At 38.5% G+C, this 18,180-nt stretch overlaps 1 protein-coding gene and 2 long non-coding RNA genes across 3 annotated transcripts in view; 1 reads left to right on the forward strand and 2 right to left on the reverse strand.

Annotated features, from left to right (window-relative positions):
* LOC122021112 (polyribonucleotide nucleotidyltransferase 2, mitochondrial-like) overlaps window positions 1-17,740 on the forward strand; it is a 77,257-nt gene extending 59,517 nt beyond the window's left edge. Inside the window, exons 12-26 of the mRNA XM_042579199.1 lie at window positions 433-588; window positions 661-831; window positions 1,032-1,157; window positions 1,230-1,391; window positions 1,564-1,683; window positions 3,383-3,520; window positions 3,637-3,799; window positions 5,227-5,352; window positions 5,524-5,654; window positions 5,894-6,113; window positions 6,218-6,301; window positions 7,152-7,231; window positions 7,622-7,765; window positions 16,501-17,139; window positions 17,424-17,740. Of these exons, the coding sequence (XP_042435133.1) occupies window positions 433-588; window positions 661-831; window positions 1,032-1,157; window positions 1,230-1,391; window positions 1,564-1,683; window positions 3,383-3,520; window positions 3,637-3,799; window positions 5,227-5,352; window positions 5,524-5,654; window positions 5,894-6,113; window positions 6,218-6,301; window positions 7,152-7,231; window positions 7,622-7,765; window positions 16,501-17,139; window positions 17,424-17,525 (2,562 nt within the window). The 3' untranslated portion in view covers window positions 17,526-17,740. The remainder of the gene's footprint in view (window positions 1-432; window positions 589-660; window positions 832-1,031; window positions 1,158-1,229; window positions 1,392-1,563; window positions 1,684-3,382; window positions 3,521-3,636; window positions 3,800-5,226; window positions 5,353-5,523; window positions 5,655-5,893; window positions 6,114-6,217; window positions 6,302-7,151; window positions 7,232-7,621; window positions 7,766-16,500; window positions 17,140-17,423) is intronic.
* Window positions 10,027-10,859, reverse strand: LOC122021113. Its single transcript, XR_006122451.1, has 4 exons — window positions 10,842-10,859; window positions 10,636-10,696; window positions 10,483-10,555; window positions 10,027-10,205 (listed from the first exon to the last, which is right to left on the reverse strand). It is a non-coding gene; the product is annotated as an uncharacterized LOC122021113 (long non-coding RNA).
* Window positions 14,617-14,937, reverse strand: LOC122021114. Its single transcript, XR_006122452.1, has 3 exons — window positions 14,920-14,937; window positions 14,714-14,774; window positions 14,617-14,633 (listed from the first exon to the last, which is right to left on the reverse strand). It is a non-coding gene; the product is annotated as an uncharacterized LOC122021114 (long non-coding RNA).
* Window positions 17,741-18,180: the final 440 nt, after the last annotated feature.

The following is an 18,180-nucleotide window of genomic DNA, read 5'->3' on the forward strand; positions in this document are numbered from 1 at the left end:
TGATGATCATGACAACGCAAAATCTAGCTTCAAGGGAACGAGTAATACCCTCCTTATTCAAGGTGTGGATGGAAGTTGATCGTTCATCTCTAACTGTTTATTCATAGCTGGATAAGAGCCTATTGGTTAAGATTATTTCCCTTGATTTTAAAAGCTTGATATGTGTGTTTGGCATGGAGATATTGGCTTTGACAATTGACATGGTTAATGACATACAACATGTTTTCTACCCGCTACTATATTAGCTACTATATTTTGTTTCACATATCCTTTCAGTCATAACTGTATTCTAAATGTTGTTTAAACTCTACATAACCTCTAGTTCATCTCACAAGTATTCAATACTTGTTCACCTTCGTTTCTCCTCTGCTAAACTATTTCTTTTGTAAGTATGCTTTTACGTCAATTATGTGTGAGTTTTCTTGTTCTAAGGTTGACTATCAAGAAAAACAATATGCTCAAGGTGTCATCCCTACAACATTTATGCGGAGAGAGGGAGCCCCCAAGGAGCGGGAACTTTTATGCGGGCGTCTTATAGATCGTCCTATTCGTCCACTATTTCCTCACGGCTTTTACCACGAAGTTCAGGTTAGCTTGCTAAAGAAAGCGCTTTGCTCTTATATCTCAATCCGAACATTTCTGTTTACTCGTGGCTTACAGGTCATGGCGAATGTCCTTTCTTCGGATGGGAAGCAAGATCCGGATGTCATGGCAGCTAATGCCACATCTGCTGCTATTATGTTATCTGATATCCCTTGGAATGGCCCAATTGGGGTTATTCGTGTGGGGAGGATTGATGGGAAATTTATTTTTAATCCAACTATGGATGAGGTAATATCTTGGTTTTTTAATTGAATTTCACCTTAGTTGGTTGTAGGTTTTACATAAACTTGTGGTATTTTCCTTCTTTATTGATTCTATGTATGGATATTGCTATCGGCTATTGTATTGTTACGGTCATTGTATTTCCTTTGTTATAATTATGTTGAAATCTGATTTTGAGAATGAACTAATTTATCCATAATATGCAGCTAAGCCTCAGCGATCTCAATTTGGTGTATGCATGTACCAAAGATCGTACTCTAATGATAGATGTACAAGCACGAGAGATCACAGAAAATGACCTTCAAGCTGGATTAAAACTTGCACATCCAGAGGTAGTATATTTCATTTTCTTAGATTTCTTGAACATCAAGACAAGTCCTAATAGACTGCAATCTGGAGCTCAGGCTATCAAATACATAGATCCTCAAATTAGATTGGCTGAAAAAGCAGGAAAGAAAAAGAGAGAATATAAGCTCTCAATGATTTCTGATAGTGCATTGGAGAAAATAAGGAGTATAGCAGAAGCACCTATTGAAGCTGTATTTACAGACTCATCATATGGAAAGGTACAATGATGAAATATGTTTTTTTGTTCGATCATCAAAAATATTGCTGTCTACCTTCGAATAGGCCTCAAAGAATAGAAATGCATTTTGTTCTGTTAACTTCTGCTACAGATTCTTTATCTTTTGAATATGTTTCGAAATGACTGAAAATTTTATGGTCATATGCTGTCAGTTTGAACGTGGGGAAGCATTAGACCTAATCACTCAAACTGTTAAAGCAAAACTCGAAGAAGATTGTGATGAGGATAGCTTAAAAGTTCTTCCAAAAGCCGTTGACATGGTTAGGAAACAGGTAGTGATTTTGTCCAAGATTTCCCTTCCATTTTTTAGTACATATCTTATGAAAGTTGAAATGTTCAATGTTGCATCCATTTGAACAAATTTCCGGTCATTAATTCTTAAATGTTTAAATGGAGGATGGTTTGCCGACTTAGATTAACTAAGATCATGAAGAATAGTACATGTTTCTTTGACCTTAACAAATAGCTTGATAATTTACCCCTGTAATCGTTGGCTCATGATATTTTATTTGATACTTCGATATAAGTGATAATTTGGACAACTTAATGTGATATACAATCAATTGATTCATTACTCAGCTTTGACACGGGAGGGATGCCACCCCCACAACAAGGGTTGTTAGTTGTTCATCCTGAAGCATCATAGTTGTTACAAAAAATCTTGAGTGTCGAAAATGTATATTTATATTTTGGTGTTAATACAGAGTGCTAATTGTCTCTTTTTATCACAGCGCCAATACACTACTGAACTATTTGAAGAAATTGGACTTCTAAGATCTAAAACAGTCAATACTCCATTAGATTTGATATATTCCTTGTTCTCAATATTGAGCTGTAGTTGTCAGCTTCATTTACTTCACTGAGGCATATTTTGCAGTTAGAATATTTTTAGTTTATGTAGAGCCCTGAACAATCACTGAGAAGTTTGGTTGACTCCACTGTATTGATGAAGTTTGTGGAGGAAGGTTATTGTGTAAAAGATCATGAAACCTACATTTTGATACATATATTGATGTGGATATGCTGTTTCAACTAGTGACTATAAATCTACAATTGTTAGGCAGCCCAAATAGCTAGTCATCATCAACAAGCCATGTTTGTTCCAACTATTGGGGTTAGCTACTTGAATTCAATCCCTTCATTGAGCTCTATTCAAGGCTATCATTAAGATTTCCCAGTTGTGGAAATGTAGTCATTTGGAAACTAAAAGGCAAAGATTGTTGTTCATTGTATCTGGGAGATTATGTGTGTGAAGACTGTGATGGAAGAGAGAGTTTGAATTAAACTTTTTAGGGGCCTCATATTGAAGTTATGTCCATTTCATTTATGATGCAATTCTGTCAGAGAAGATTGACTCCTCACATCTCTGCTAAAGATTAACTTTTCGATAGTTTGACTAGGTTTTCAGGAAGTTCCTCATCAAATTGAGCTATGGAACAAGCTAAAGTGTGTTAATATATATTTTCCATCTTGAGAGAAGTGTTTTAGTAGAGTATCATAAATATTTAGCCTTGTAAGATTCTATTCCTCCTTTGTACATTTCAAGCGGAATTTTTGTAGTAAATTATCAACATCATCTAGCTGTACAATTGTGTTTGTCTCAACTATTTGGATTCGTTCAGTAAAAAAATTCTATATGTCATTGAACTAGAAAATAGTCCCTTTCAGCCACATAACAATTGATTTATCTTTTTATCTCTAAGGAAGTTTAATGTTTTCTTCCACATAAAGCAACTGATTTTACTGTCATGATTGCAGCTAAGAAATTTCTTGTCTTTCATTTTCATCTGCCTTGTTTTAAGGAAAGCGCACAAAATTTTCATGATTTATAATTTTAATACACTTGTGTTCGACTTTACTTGGGGAAAAATAATGGAAATTCTGTCTTTTTTTTTTATCATGTTTGGATTCTTTGAGAAAATCCTTATATGGAAAAAATTGTTCCTTTGTATTAATTTGCCACATGAATAGATCATTCGTCGAAGGATTATCGATAAAGGACTTCGAGTAGATGGCAGAAAACTTGATGAAGTTAGACCCTTGTATTGTGAATCTGGAATATACCATATGCTACATGGATCTTCACTCTTCTCTCGTGGAGATACTCAAGTAAGAAGTTTTACTCTGAATTCTGTTCTTTTATATGAATATTTATTTGTTCATCATCCTAAGTTGCTATAGATTAGTGGTTCCATCGAACAAAATGGCCAACTTTGTGATCATAGGTCTTGTGCACTGTTACACTTGGGGCTCCTGGAGACGCACAGCGATTAGACTCAATAGTTGGGCCACCAACAAAGCGCTTCATGCTTCATTACACCTTTCCCCCATTCTCTATCAATGAAGTTGCTAAACGAGGTGGACTGAATAGGCGGGAAGTTGGACATGGTATTTCATCTTGTCACCTTGTTTTTGGAAGTTGTATTGTTTTTTTTTCCTTTTCACATAGACATTACTTTTCATGAAAGGGAGTCTTGGCGCAATGGTAAAGTTGCTGCCGTGTGACTTTGTAGTCACATATTCAAGTTGCGGAAATGCGATGTAGGATAAGACTACATACAATAGATCTAATGTGGTTTATCTCTTCCTTGGGACGTGTCTTGGTGGGAGCATTGTGCACCGGGCTGCCCTATATAGACATTACTTTTCGTTATATTCTTGGTATGATGTGATGTGGCCTTTAACATACACAATGAATTGTACTCGAGAATGTGCCAGTTAGCCTTTGCTCTTTGGGGCTGGGTGCACTAATTTTGACGGAAGTTGGGAATGTTTCATAGCCAACCTAAATGTGAAATGAACATTTATTTTCTTTGTATTTTTGGCTCTAAATTTTTTATTCATTTGTTAATACTTGCCTGCTGGCACATTCTATCAGTGGTTTGTGTTATGCATTTGGAATTATAACTGTTCCGTCTGATGAAGTGCAGATCATGTAGAAGAAACAAGAACAAAGAACTCAGTGGAACCACTAGAGTCGAGATGAGAATAATGCAGTGAATCCAATGAGCTGTCTAAAAAGATGGATTATGATGTTGTCTTTTGGAAATTCAGTTTTAGCCCCAACAAGGGATAGAAAAAAGAAATATTGTTATGATTATATGAACATATTTAAAGAGAATTTAATGGTAAGTGAACTAGAATTACTAGCTAAAACTAGAGGGATATCTCGCTTTAATTTATTAAACTTAATTGCTTTCAACTTACTGCTGTGTATCATCACTCTCGAATTCTGGGAACACTGTGACCAAGCTCAAATGATGTGACAATATTGCATTGCATAAAAGGGACATGTTTTAACTTTAATGGCTGATCTGACATAATATTCCTATAGATCATCATATAAGATTGTTTATCCCTCTTCCTCTTTTCCTGGTTCTTTTTTGGTATTTCCGCTACTTGTTTTTTTAACTTCAACTTCAAATTATTATATAGGTGAGTCACAAGTTGTAGAAATTGTATTTTTTTTGCTTGCGTTATATTATTGGGTCAGAGTAATGGTTGGACTTTTCTTTTTTCTTTATGTTGTATTATTAGGTCAGTAATGGTACTCATAACATTCAAGATCATGTGCAAATAGATGAGACTCGAAAGAATCTTATCTGCACCTCTGCTTATATTTTATCACTTTCATATTCAAAGCAGTATATACCAGATCACATGGAATGGAATAATATCTTATTAAGAATTTGCTTGGATGCATTTACTCACCTTAAGAGTGTTTTATATATTTGGCAGATTATATAATGTTTCTCAAGTTTTTAAAATTATTTTCCTTTTCGGGATGGTTACTATGGCATGTTTTCCTTTAACAGGAACTCTTGCTGAGAAAGCTTTGCTTGCTGTGCTACCTCCAGAGGATGATTTTCCATACACTGTTCGTGTGAATTCGGAAGTTATGGCTTCTGACGGTTCAACATCAATGGCCACAGTATGTGGAGGTACCATCACTTTGTCAATTGTGCACTCATCTTTCTATTGATCTTTCAATTACAGATTTTTTTTTTGCTTAAATATATTTAATGTTTCAGTTGTACATAAAATGCTATTTTTGCATTTAGCATGTTTTTTACTTGCTAAAATTCTGGTGCATCTTTATATATTCTCTGTAGGGAGTATGGCTTTGATGGATGCTGGTATTCCAGTAAGGGAACATGTCGCTGGAGTTTCAGTGGGTCTTATTAGTGATGTGGATCCAACCACTGGAAACATTACTGATTATCGTATACTGACAGACATATTGGTAAGTGCATATTGCCTTTGTCAAACGTCTCTGTTTCTATATACAAGACTGTACCACCAATATGTTACAATGGTCGAACTGGTCAAAGATAGATTTTGTTTGACCTTTTTCATATCTTACTTATCTCTTTAATCTTTCTCTCTATCCCTTCCCTTACCAATAGAAGACATACTTCCATTCCTTAGCATAGCTTTGTTCCTCAACATGCTTGTTGTTATACTTGATTCTTCTGTTTACAGGGTCTTGAAGATCACCTTGGGGACATGGACTTCAAAATTTCAGGAACTAGGAAAGGGATTACTGCAATCCAACTAGATATAAAACCTGCTGGAATACCTCTAGACATTATTTGTGAGAGTTTAGAACCTGCAAGAAAGGGCCGGATTCAAATTCTTAATCGCATGGAAGAGAAAATAAGTGCACCTCGTACAATGGGCGATGGAAGCACACCTAGATTAGGTTTTTCACTCTTCTTTTTTCCTTTATAATTGATTTGTTTGTTACTAACCTTTTTTTTAAAGGAAAAACTTGTTTTTCTTTTCTAACAACCTACCTCTCTGCAGCCACCTTCAAACTTAATCCTGAATCTCTTCGGCGATCTATTGGTTTTTTGAATTTTCAAAGAAAGCGGATTGAACAAGAAACAGGTGCCAAATCAAAACTAATGCCTTTGGTTTCCTGTGTTTTCCAGTTGTAAATTTGGTGTTTTGGCTGAACATTATCCCACATTGGAGGAGAAAATCTTAATCCATTATAATTATTTAATAGACATTTACACAGCTGAGAAAAGAATCAATTAACTCAATCTGTTCTTGTCTGGGTAGTTCTTAAAGTTGAAGATCTGTAGCAATGCTCTAAATTCATTTTGATTCAACATATTCTATTGATGCATGAAGACCATTCTTCACATCTCTGTGGAAAAGTCTTTGGCTTGAATATTCTCAGCGAAGTAAGAAACAGCAACTTTTGCTGTGTTATCAGTTATTGTTCTTCAATATGCTAATAACTGTTGGCGCTTCTAATTCTCTTTCAGGCACTTTAGAGCAATTATTCATGAAACTTGATCCTTGTATAATTAATAAGATTTTCACATAAGGCATTGTTTCATTTGTGCTATAATTAGTGTTTGCATGCTGTATTATACTACATAAATATAGAAAATGTTTATATGCTATAGTTAGTAAAACTGTATCCCGTGTTAGTATCAATCAGGCCTGATGCATGCTGGTAGGTGCTCTTGTACTAGTTACATAGTGAATGCCTTGTGCACAAATCCTATCGATAAATGGTGATAGTCCACTCAGTGCATCCTTCCTTTATGTTCTTCTCTTTAAAAGTTATGTTTATTGAAATCTTTTTATTCATGCTTGTTAAGTTTAGGCGAATGACTTCAGTTAACATGTGCTAATTGACACTGCAAATCAGAATTATGCCTAGAGTTTGGTTAATATGTGGGCATGGTTTTTCATAGACTAATCTTTACTTTACTCTTTCAAGGTGCACGTGTTTCTGTGAGTGATGGGACTGTCACTATTGTAGCAAAAACTGGATCTATTATGGAAAAAGCTCAAGAAAAGGTATTGTCTTGAAACCTGCTTGGAAATGATAGTATATGATTCGGACTTGATGCACCTTTCAGACTTATCTTTGTAAAGTACTCTCCTATTTCTTTTGCCCATTCTACTTCTCAATTGTTACCCTTTCAATCATAGTATATGAACTTCTTATTAGAACATAAATTTGGAGGCACATTATTCATTTGACAGGTTTGTGAATTGTCATTATTTAGACAGTCGGTTTTATTTTCAGTTGCATTTCCTGCTTTCATTGATTGTTTTTTTATTATCCAAAAGTGTCTAATTGCTGTTGTTATTTATTCTCAAATGTAGCCAACACGATATTAAATGTTTCTGAAACCATTGCACTTGCAAAGTTCCATTTGACTGCAAACTGATATATTGTTGCAGATCACTTTTCTTATAGGACGTGAAATTGAAGTTGGTGGCACGTACAAAGGTGTTGTTTCTTCAATTAAAGAATATGGTGCTTTTATTGAGTTCAATGGAGGTCAACAGGGTCTTCTTCACATTTCTGAGTTGACACATGAACCAGTAAGTCTTGCCATTCTGTTTTTTGCATTTCCTTATCATTTTGTTATGAAAGACATTTGTACGAGATGAGTGTGTCACTATGTTTGTACCACATGAATGCACCACACCAGTTTTTTAGTACATGATTTTGTGCTTTAATTGTTGATCAGCATGTCTCTATGGCAGCTGTGATTGTTTAAAACAGCCTATGCATTTGGCGATGCCATGGTGCATGTCTGTATTCTTTTGACGGGTTAAATTTCTTGCACAGCAACAAGAATGATATTTTAATTTTGTGAGGGCAGGCCTTGGTACAGTGGCAAGTAAAAAAAATCATTTTACTGTTCAGGGATAGGCCTGCATTGCATTGACCCTTTCTAGACCATGAGATTTGATTCACCATGAGATTTGCTATATGCCCTTGGATTTATTCTAACCTATGTCATGTGCCAAAATCATAGAAATGTTGATTCCCAGGATAATGTTTTTTCCCCATAGGCTAGGAGTTTATAACTCAGGTCAGATTTAGCCTTGGCCAGTAATTTGCTTGAACCAAAACTTTACTATTTTTTTTAAAAATTTAAATCTCAATATGATGTAGATTCAGGGCAAGCAAAGCCTATAATCTTTTTAATTAGGAAACAATTACTAGGGTCCATTTTGGTGTCAAAGTCTCAATAGAAGCTACTAAGTTAGATAAGACTGTTGATTTATGGATAAAATTTAAGATTTAAACCAGGTTTAATTGCTCATGTTTGTGGTTATTTTAATTGGGTCCAAGTCAAAGTTCTAAAATTTGAGATGTTTGAACAAATTCTGACTAGATCACCTTTTTTTTTTAAAAAAAAACATGAAGCCCTACTTGTCACGCCCCAGAGGAGTCTCTGTCCGAAGAAATTTCGGCAGCATCTCCCCTGTACGGCGGACAATATGAAACTTTCTACATATCACATATACATCAGCCATATTCGGCTGGAATGATAACAATAAATAAAAAACAAACACTACGCAGTTTATAAAGATATTCAGCCTCTGGCTGTCACAACCACGCAGTTAATAATAGTAATCAATAACAATAGGACTCTGACTCAAAATCCACCCTACTCCACTACACTCGTAAAGCTCAAATCCAACGAACTCACCTCTTCTGCCGTCCAGGCAGGTACGTAGTAGAATGAAATCCAATACCATATCAAAAATCCATAAAAAGGTGTCAATCCATACAATATCTATAGGAAAAATCCAAAGACAATACTAAAACAAAGTCTGATATAGAAAAAGGCCAAAATAAAACCAATAACGAACTAGTAGAGAACTAGCTCTACGTGCATATGGGGGGCCAGCGACTGGAACCAACCTGAAAATATCAACAATGGAGGCGGGTGAGTCCAACACTCAGCAGTACAACTGATATGCATAATAAAATAAATAACAGATAACACTAATCATGCGTACACCTGAATACGAGAAGGAATAAATGCAATCAAACGAAATCGGAGATAATCGACTAACCGGATCAAGTACAAAGGTAACAAGTCGCCGATCAAGAAATCATAATCAGTATGCATGTCAATCAAATGCATCCATACAAATGCAGCGTATAAGTGCAGTAATCACAATAATAAATGCAATAAATGCATACGGTGACCATGCACTCGGACATCACTGCTCCTGACAGTGACTGAGTGGACGGAATGCTGTCGGAGTACTCCTGTCCTCTGGCCCCAAATCATAAATGGGGGAGCTCAATGCTCTCATCTCCCGGTACACGACGACGGGGAGGAAATCTCTGCCGGCTACCACGCTGAGTCTCCTGACCAACGGAGCCAAACAGAGTCCACCATCTGCCGGCTACCACGCTGCTACCCTAAATGCCAACGGAGCCAAACAGAGCGGAACTGACTGCCGGCTACCACGCTGAGTCCTCAGACCAACGGAGCCAAACAGCAGAACCGCCACACACCAGCCAGATATACAACTAATCCATGGGTGGTGTGTGCAGTACATGTAACTGGCGATGGGCTCAACCAAAGTGAAGCCGACAATCGCACAGCATGCAAACATGATGCATGATACTAAGCATGACAATCTCATGAATAGCATAGCAAGATCCATACATAAATAAAAGGTGTACCACAAATCAATGTATCAGATGGAAGGTACACAAACAGATAGGGTATCATATAAACCCTAGGTCCTGAACATGATGTATCACATGGTTGGGTCACTACCGAAAGCATGTATGGTCAGGTCAATAATAACATGCAGTGCATAATAAATAAACAAACAACATGTAACAGATCATGTAGTGACCAACCGAATCAAAAGGATAACACAATCATTGCTATATGTTAAACACTTTATTATGCATATCAAAAGACATAAGTCAAAGTACCCGCCTCCACTAAGAAAGATCGTATCCGAATAAATCCTCGTCGAGACACCGTCTCGAATCAAAGTCCTGTAACACATGGTATCCAAATTTAGCTAAATACATATAAATAAATTAGCTAAATCAAATCCTCAAGAAGCTAATATAAACTCAGATCCAATTATAAACCCTAATTGAATCATTTAACTCCTCAATCGTTTCTAATCCATTCGAATTAGGACTTGTAATAAACATGGTTAATCATAGCATCTTACCCGATTTAGTCCTAATTCGACACATATATCAACCAATCAAATAATCCAAATTTATTTTGATCTACATCCAAAACCAAGTACATACTCCTGACCTCAATTCACAATCAAGTGACCGCTGGTGGGATACGGCCCGAGGGCGTCACCGCCGAAGCGGGATCATCGGAACTGTGGATCACTCAAAATCAATGTTGTCCGAAGCTAAAAATGATCCAACTAGCATGACATATGATACGAACAGTACATACCCAAATCTGCCGTACCTACAATAGTGCCAATCGTTTTCCCTCAGCCGCTGATAACTGATCCCTAAATCAAAATACCCAAAAATCAGCACTTGCCGTAATCCAAGAGGTTCAAGTGCTACTGATTGAATCTGTAACCCAACCTCAACTCGGAAGAGTACTACAATCAGTGATCTAATACATAGGAACAACAAAGACAAGCTGCTCACCTCACCACTGTCTGGTTTGAATCCGGCAGAACAAGAAAATCTAGGGCACAGCACAGAGGAACAACACGGTGACCGGCACTAGGGCTGACGGCCGGAGGAGGAAGGAAATCTTCGGCCGGCGCCCAGGAACCAGACCTAGGGTTCAGATGCTCGATTTCCGACGGCCCCTGGTGTCCGCAAAGAGATGGAAGCAGGCTCGGTCGGCGGTCGCTCGATGAAGAATGGCTCGAGTTGGCGTCGGGCAGAGGAGAGGAAATCGATCGGCCTCGGGAAGAAGAGGAATAGGTGGTCGGCGCCGAGAGGAAGGAGAAGAGGTGGGATCGGCGTCGGGAGAAAAGAGAAGAGAAGGAAACCGCAGCCGAGCGGTTAGGGCTTTTCGGCGCCGGGGTCGAGAATGAGGGAGAAGAGAGGCGCGGGTGAGGGCACGGGAAGAAACGGAGAGGAAATAAAGAAAAATATAAAGAAAAAGAAAAGAAAAGGAAAAGGAAAAGAAAATAAATCTTTTCCTCATTAAAACAGGGTAACCTAAACAGGCTTTCCTGGACCCTGTTTTTGTCCCCGTTAACTTGTCCATACGAGCTCCGAAAAATTCCCGAAAAATGTCAAAAATTCCGGAAAATTCCCTTATTTTACATTCTCCCCACTAATAAAAATTTGGTCCCCAAATTTCAGTATCTACCATCAGCAAGTACTAATAACAGATAATAATAATAAATGCTGAACGGTAAATAAACTCACATACCTCAAGTGAAAAGATGGGGATATCGAGCTCGGATAGTATCCTCGAGCTCCCAAGTAGCCTCCTCGTCTGAATGATGCTGTCATCCGACTTTAACCAGGATAGTCTTGTTCCACAACTTACACTCTTTCCGATCCAAAATCCGTACCGGAACCTCCTCATAAGTAATGTCAGGCTGAACTGGAACTGGAATATCAGCCAACACGTGAGCTGGGTCTACTATGTATCTTCTCAGCATAGATACACAAAATATGTCTTGAACACCTGTCCGGAACGGTGGTAGTGTCAGATGGTAAACTACCGCTCCGATCCTCTCCAAGATCTCGAAAGGACCAATGTAACGCGGAGCTAGCTTACCACTGAGGCCAAATCTCTTCACCCCTTTCATGGGTGAAACTCGCAGAAATACATGGTCACAAATGGAGAACTCTAAGAGTCTCCGACTCCGGTCAGCATAACTCTACTGGCAGCCTTATGCCTCTAACATCCTCCGTCTGATAATACGGATCAACTCTGCCTCATGTTGAGCTCTATAAGGTCCCAACAACTGGGCCTCACGGATTCTCGTCCTGATCGACGACTGAGCATCTATGGCAATAAGAATACCCTGCTCAGTCTATCCCTGCTCCTCAAGGTCTAACTCGAATAAACCCTGAATCAAATCTGTGACCACAACTCGGTGGCAAGCTACTTCTGGCTAAGTGCATCGACAACCACATTAGCTTTTCCCAGGTGATAGCTAATGGTACAATCATAATCCTTCAGGAACTCCATCTATCTCCTCGGTCGAAGATTAAGTTCCTTCTGAGTGAAACAGATATTTGAGACTCCGATGGTCAGTGAGAATCTCAATGTAATATCATACAGGTACTGCCGCCAAATCTTCGGGCAAAAATAATAGCAGTCAACTCCAGATCATGAACTGAGTATTTTCTTCTCAGGCTCCCCCAACTATCAAGAAGTATATAAGAATACTCAACCGTGCTGCAACAGAACAGCACCCATACCCTGTAGAAACGTGTCGGTGTAGAGGACAAATCCGTCCTCTCTAGAAAGTAAAAACCAAAAATCGAAGCCGACACTAGTCTTCGCTTCAGCTCCTAGAAGCTGATCTTGAAATCCTCAGTCTAAATAAACTTCACGCCTTTCATGGTCAGGCGTGTAAGTGACATAGCAATCCGTGAGAAACCCTCAACGTATCTCCGGAAATATCGGCCAAACAAAGGAGGTTACAAGCCTCTTCTATTGACTCCGTCTACTCCCGACGGTAACAATCTCGATCTCATGTGGAACCACGGTATACTTCTATTGGTGACCGTGTGGCTCAAACATCTCACATATACATCAGCCACAGGCGGCTGGAATGATAACAATAAATAAAAAACAAACACCACGCAGTTTATAAAGATATTCAGCCTCTGGCTGTCACAACCACGCAGTTAATAATAGTAATCAATAACAATAGGACTCTGACTCAAAATCCACCCTACTCCACTACACTCGTAAAGCTCAAATCCAACGAACTCACCTCTTCTGCCGTCCAGGCAGGTACGTAGTAGAATGAAATCCAATACCATATCAAAAATCCATAAAAAGGTGTCAATCCATACAATATCTATAGGAAAAATCCAAAGAGAATACTAAAACAAAGTCTGATATAGAAAAAAGGCCAAAATAAAACCAATAACGAACTAGTAGAGAACTAGCTCTACGTGCATATGGGGGGCCAGCGACTGGAACTGCTCCGGACAGCCTCAACCTGAAAATATCAACAATGGAGGCGGGGTGCTTCAGGAATTGACTGCTATAAGACGTACAGTAATCGTTCTTGTTTAAGAACTAATCTCAAGTTTGTACCAGTCCAGGAAGTTAGCTCCAATGAGCATGTCCGTATCAAAGATAGATCTCAAAGAAATGGTAATCGACGTATATAATGACATAGTAATCACAACAATAAAATGCATAAATAAGTATCATACTGACATCATTTAATTAGGACTTTAATTGAATGATTCTCCCCCCAAATCATAAATGGGTACACGATGACGGGGAGGAAATCTCTGCCGGCTACCATGCCGAGTCTCCCGACCAACGGAGCCAAACAGAGTCCACCATCTGCCGGCTACCACGCTGCTCCTAAATGCCAACGGAGCCAACACGCTGAGTCACCTGACCAACGGAGCCAAATAGCAGAACCGCCACACACCAGCCAGATATACAACTAATCCATGGGTGGTGTGTGCAGTACATGTAACTGGCGATGGGCTCAACCAAAGTGAAGCCGACAATCGCACAGCATGCAAACATGATGCATGATACTAAGCATGGCAATCTCATGAATAGCATAGCAAGATCCATACATAAATAAAAGGTGTACCACAAATCAATGTATCAGATGGAAGGTACACAAACAGATAGGGTATCATATAAACCCTAGGTCCTGAACATGATGTATCACATGGTTGGGTCACTACCGAAAGCATGTATGGTCAGATCAATAATAACATGCAGTGCATAATAAATAAACAAACAACATGTAACAGATCATGTAGTGACCAACCGAATCAAAAGGATAACACAATCATTGCTATATGTTAAACACTTTATTATGCATATCAAAAGACATAAGTCAAAGTACCCGCCTCCACTAAGAAAGATCGTATCCGAATAAATCCTCGTCGAGACACCGTCTCGAATCAAAGTCCTGTAACACATGGTATCCAAATTTAGCTAAATACATATAAATAAATTAGCTAAATCAAATCCTCAAGAAGCTAATATAAACTCAGATCCAATTATAAACCCTAATTGAATCATTTAACTCCTCAATCGTTTCTAATCCATTCGAATTAGGACTTGTAATAAACATGGTTAATCATAGCATCTTACCCGATTTAGTCCTAATTCGACACATATATCAACCAATCAAATAATCCAAATTTATTTTGATCTACATCCAAAACCAGTTACATACTCCTTACCTCAATTCACAATCAAGTGACCGCTGGTGGGATACGGCCCGAGGGCGTCACCGCGAAGCGGGATCATCGGAACTGTGGATCACTCAAAATCAATGTTGTCCGAAGCTAAAAATGATCCAACTAGCATGACATATGATACGAACAGTACATACCCAAATCTGCCGTACCTACAATAGTGCCAATCGTTTTCCCTCAGCCGCTGATAACTGATCCCTAAATCAAAATACCCAAAAATCAGCACTTGCCGTAATCCAAGAGGTTCAAGTGCTACTGATTGAATCTGTAACCCAACCTCAACTCGGAAGAGTACTACAATCAGTGATCTAATACATAGGAACAACAAAGACAAGCTGCTCACCTCACCACTGTCTGGTTTGAATCCGGCAGAACAAGAAAATCTAGGGCACAGCACAGAGGAACAACACGGTGACCGGCAACAAGGCTGAGGAGTGCAAAGCAGTGGCCGGAAGATGAAGGGAAATCGGCTGTCGGCAAGGGATCTGCATCCCTTGTGCTCGCACGGCCGGAGGAGGAAGGAAATCTTCGGCCGGCGCCCAGGAACCAGACCTAGGGTTCAGATGCTCGATTTCCGACGGCCCCTGGTGTCCGCAAAGAGATGGAAGCAGGCTCGGTCGGCGGTCGCTCGATGAAGAATGGCTCGAGTTGGCGTCGGGCAGAGGAGAGGAAATCGATCGGCCTCGGGAAGAAGAGGAATAGGTGGTCGGCTCCGAGAGGAAGGAGAAGAGGTGGGATCAGCGTCGGGAGAAAAGAGAAGAGAAGGAAACCGCAGCCGAGCGGTTAGGGCTTTTCGGCGCCGGGGTCGAGAATGAGGGAGAAGAGAGGCGCGGGTGAGGGCACGGGGAAGAAACGGAGAGGAAATAAAGAAAAATATAAAGAAAAAGAAAAAGAAAAGGAAAAGGAAAAGAAAATAAATCTTTTCCTCATTAAAACAGGGTAACCTAAACAGGGCTTTCCCGGACCCTATTTTTGTCCCCGTTAACTTGTCCATACGAGCTCCGAAAAATTCCCGAAAAATGTCCAAAAATTCCGGAAAATCCCCTTATTAAAAATCGTCATTTTTCCGGTATTTTACACTACTTGTGACCCAAACATGAAGAAAAATGATCCCTAAGTAATTTGTATATCTTGATCTGGATGGGATACTCAGAGGTTTTATCAACCTCCATTACATTAATCTCCATCTCAATTTGGATTTACTGATCTTGTATTAGTTGTATTTGTTAACTGAGCTTAGCCAGTATTTGGTGTTGGTTCTCCATTGGACTTTGATTTTCGTACAATATTCCAACGGTAGGATTGCATGAACTATTTTTGGATGTTTGTTGAGCATATTTTTCCTCTTGTGGTACTGTACATGTATACACCCAACATCCCTTTTTTTTTTGTGTGTGTTTTTTCCTTAATTTTGAACTCAACTTCTCAAACTAGAAAAATGCTGTACTCATGGTCATTAAGTGATAATTTTTGTCTCACATCTTTCAGCATGGACTGTTCTAACTTGTTACTTGCATTAGCATAACTGTGAAATTTTTTTATTTGTCAAGGCTCATTAGCCTAATTTGGAAAAATGATACTAGAAGCTAAGAGGCGCTAAGGGTGTGAATCCAACACTTGTAAAAAGAATTTCATACTTGTCATATATTTTTTGCTGATGATTTTATAGTATATAGTAACTAAGAATTCTGTTATTGCTCAATTCGCAATTCTTGCTGTAGCTTCATTGTGTGATATTGTCTGGCAATTTATGAGCTACAGACTGAAGCAATTGCCTCCGGTTAGAAAGGAAAAATTTTGAACTTATTATGGAGATCATTTGTTCTATTAGATCATTTTCCCCATTATATTGGTTCATTCCTTGATGATTGTTAGTTCCATATTTTATTAGATTCAATCATCTGGTTGATGTTTTCTTTGTCAGGTATCAAAAGTTTCTGATGTTTTATCTGTTGGACAAGAGTTGTCTGTAATGTGCATCGGACAGGATTTAAGGGGAAACATGAAACTATCTTTGAAGGCTACGAGCCCAAAGAAAAGCTCTGTAGATAACCATGATCCTATTTCAGCAAAACAATCAGTGAATGTTTGGGCCTCACCATCAGAGAATGTAGCCACCTGCACAGAAAATCTCGAGTCAACAGACGTTGTACAAGGTGAAAGTAATGAGATTCAATCCATCACAGATTCATCTCCAGCAGTAGTAATACGGAGTGTTGCAGAATGTGAAGCTCAGGAATTTGCTGCAGGTCGAGTTACCCAAACCACTCTTCGAAGGCTTAGCAGATCTCCTAGGCCTTATGATTCATCTCAAGATGCTGGGAAGTCAAATTTGCAGAACAGACAAAGCAAGAAAGAGAAAAATGTTTCCAATGGAACCAAAGGTAAGGCTGGTACCATACAAGGAAGTGTTTCCCACACAGGAGGTGAGAAACCTAAACCCAGCGTCCAAGCAGGTTCACTGAAGATTGGTGAAAAACTGATAGCAAAGATTTGTCAGATCCGTGCACATGGTTTAGTACTCGAACTAAGTAGTGGAATTCGGGGAATGTACAAATTTGAGGTACTCTCTTTCTCTATTGCAAATCTTCTTGGTACATCAATTGTCCAGAGATATTTGTACTGCTTGTGATGTTCGATTTGTGATTGGCTTTCACACTTTCTTCCAAAATAGTCAACTTCAGGTAAACTGCTTAAAATGATGGACGATGGCAAAGGTTACTTTAAGATGTTTGCACCAATGTTTGGTGGTTCTAATAATGCTATTACAACATTTTGCTATATGCTATCAGAGATGTGCTGTTTATGCTATTAGAGATTACTGAAACACATTTTTTTTGGTCTCAGGTGAATGGTAAAAGGGATTTCGAGTTAGGCAAAGAGCTTCAGGTGAGATGTTCAAGCTTTTCTATCAAGGGAATTCCAGTCTTTGCACTTTTGGAGAATTGAGTGATATTGCTATTGAAGCCTTTCATGTTCACTATCACAAGTCTTCAAGGGATAAGATTACCAAAGGGAACAAGGGAACAAGGCTAATACATTCCTATTTAATTACCGTATATAAAGATGAATGTATAAAGCTAATACAGCCATGAATTCTTTGCAATATCCACCAGGAATCACAGGATAAAATGAAATCATAACTGAATCATGTTGTCTTCAAATATTCAATCAAGAAAAAAAAATGTACAAAATCTGCTACCATTGCAAAAAGCAGTTAAAAATGGTTTCTAAGATGAATAAACGAAAATAGAAAACTAGAAGAAGCAAATAGTATATTACAGGGGATTCCTGTCCATAACTGGAACTTATACAAGAAAGAGCAAGCACCTATGAATTCCATGACAAGAACATGAAGCCTTAAGAGCAATGGAGTTGGACATCGGATTCCAGCAGCTTTTACTCTGCAAGTGTAAAGGAATAACAAACATTTATTAACAACAGAATCCTGTTTTAAGGTTCAGATATAATCAATGAACTCCAAAAAATCATCTATTAAAAGATCATAATGTCAATATGATATACAACAGAAGGAAAATGCTAAAAAGGATTCCATTTGGCACCAACACTGACAAAACCCACTCATTAATTGTTATTTAACCAG

Source organism: Zingiber officinale, chromosome 9A (genome assembly GCF_018446385.1).
Source record: "Zingiber officinale cultivar Zhangliang chromosome 9A, Zo_v1.1, whole genome shotgun sequence".
In the NCBI taxonomy this organism is placed as follows: Eukaryota; Viridiplantae; Streptophyta; class Magnoliopsida; order Zingiberales; family Zingiberaceae; genus Zingiber; species Zingiber officinale.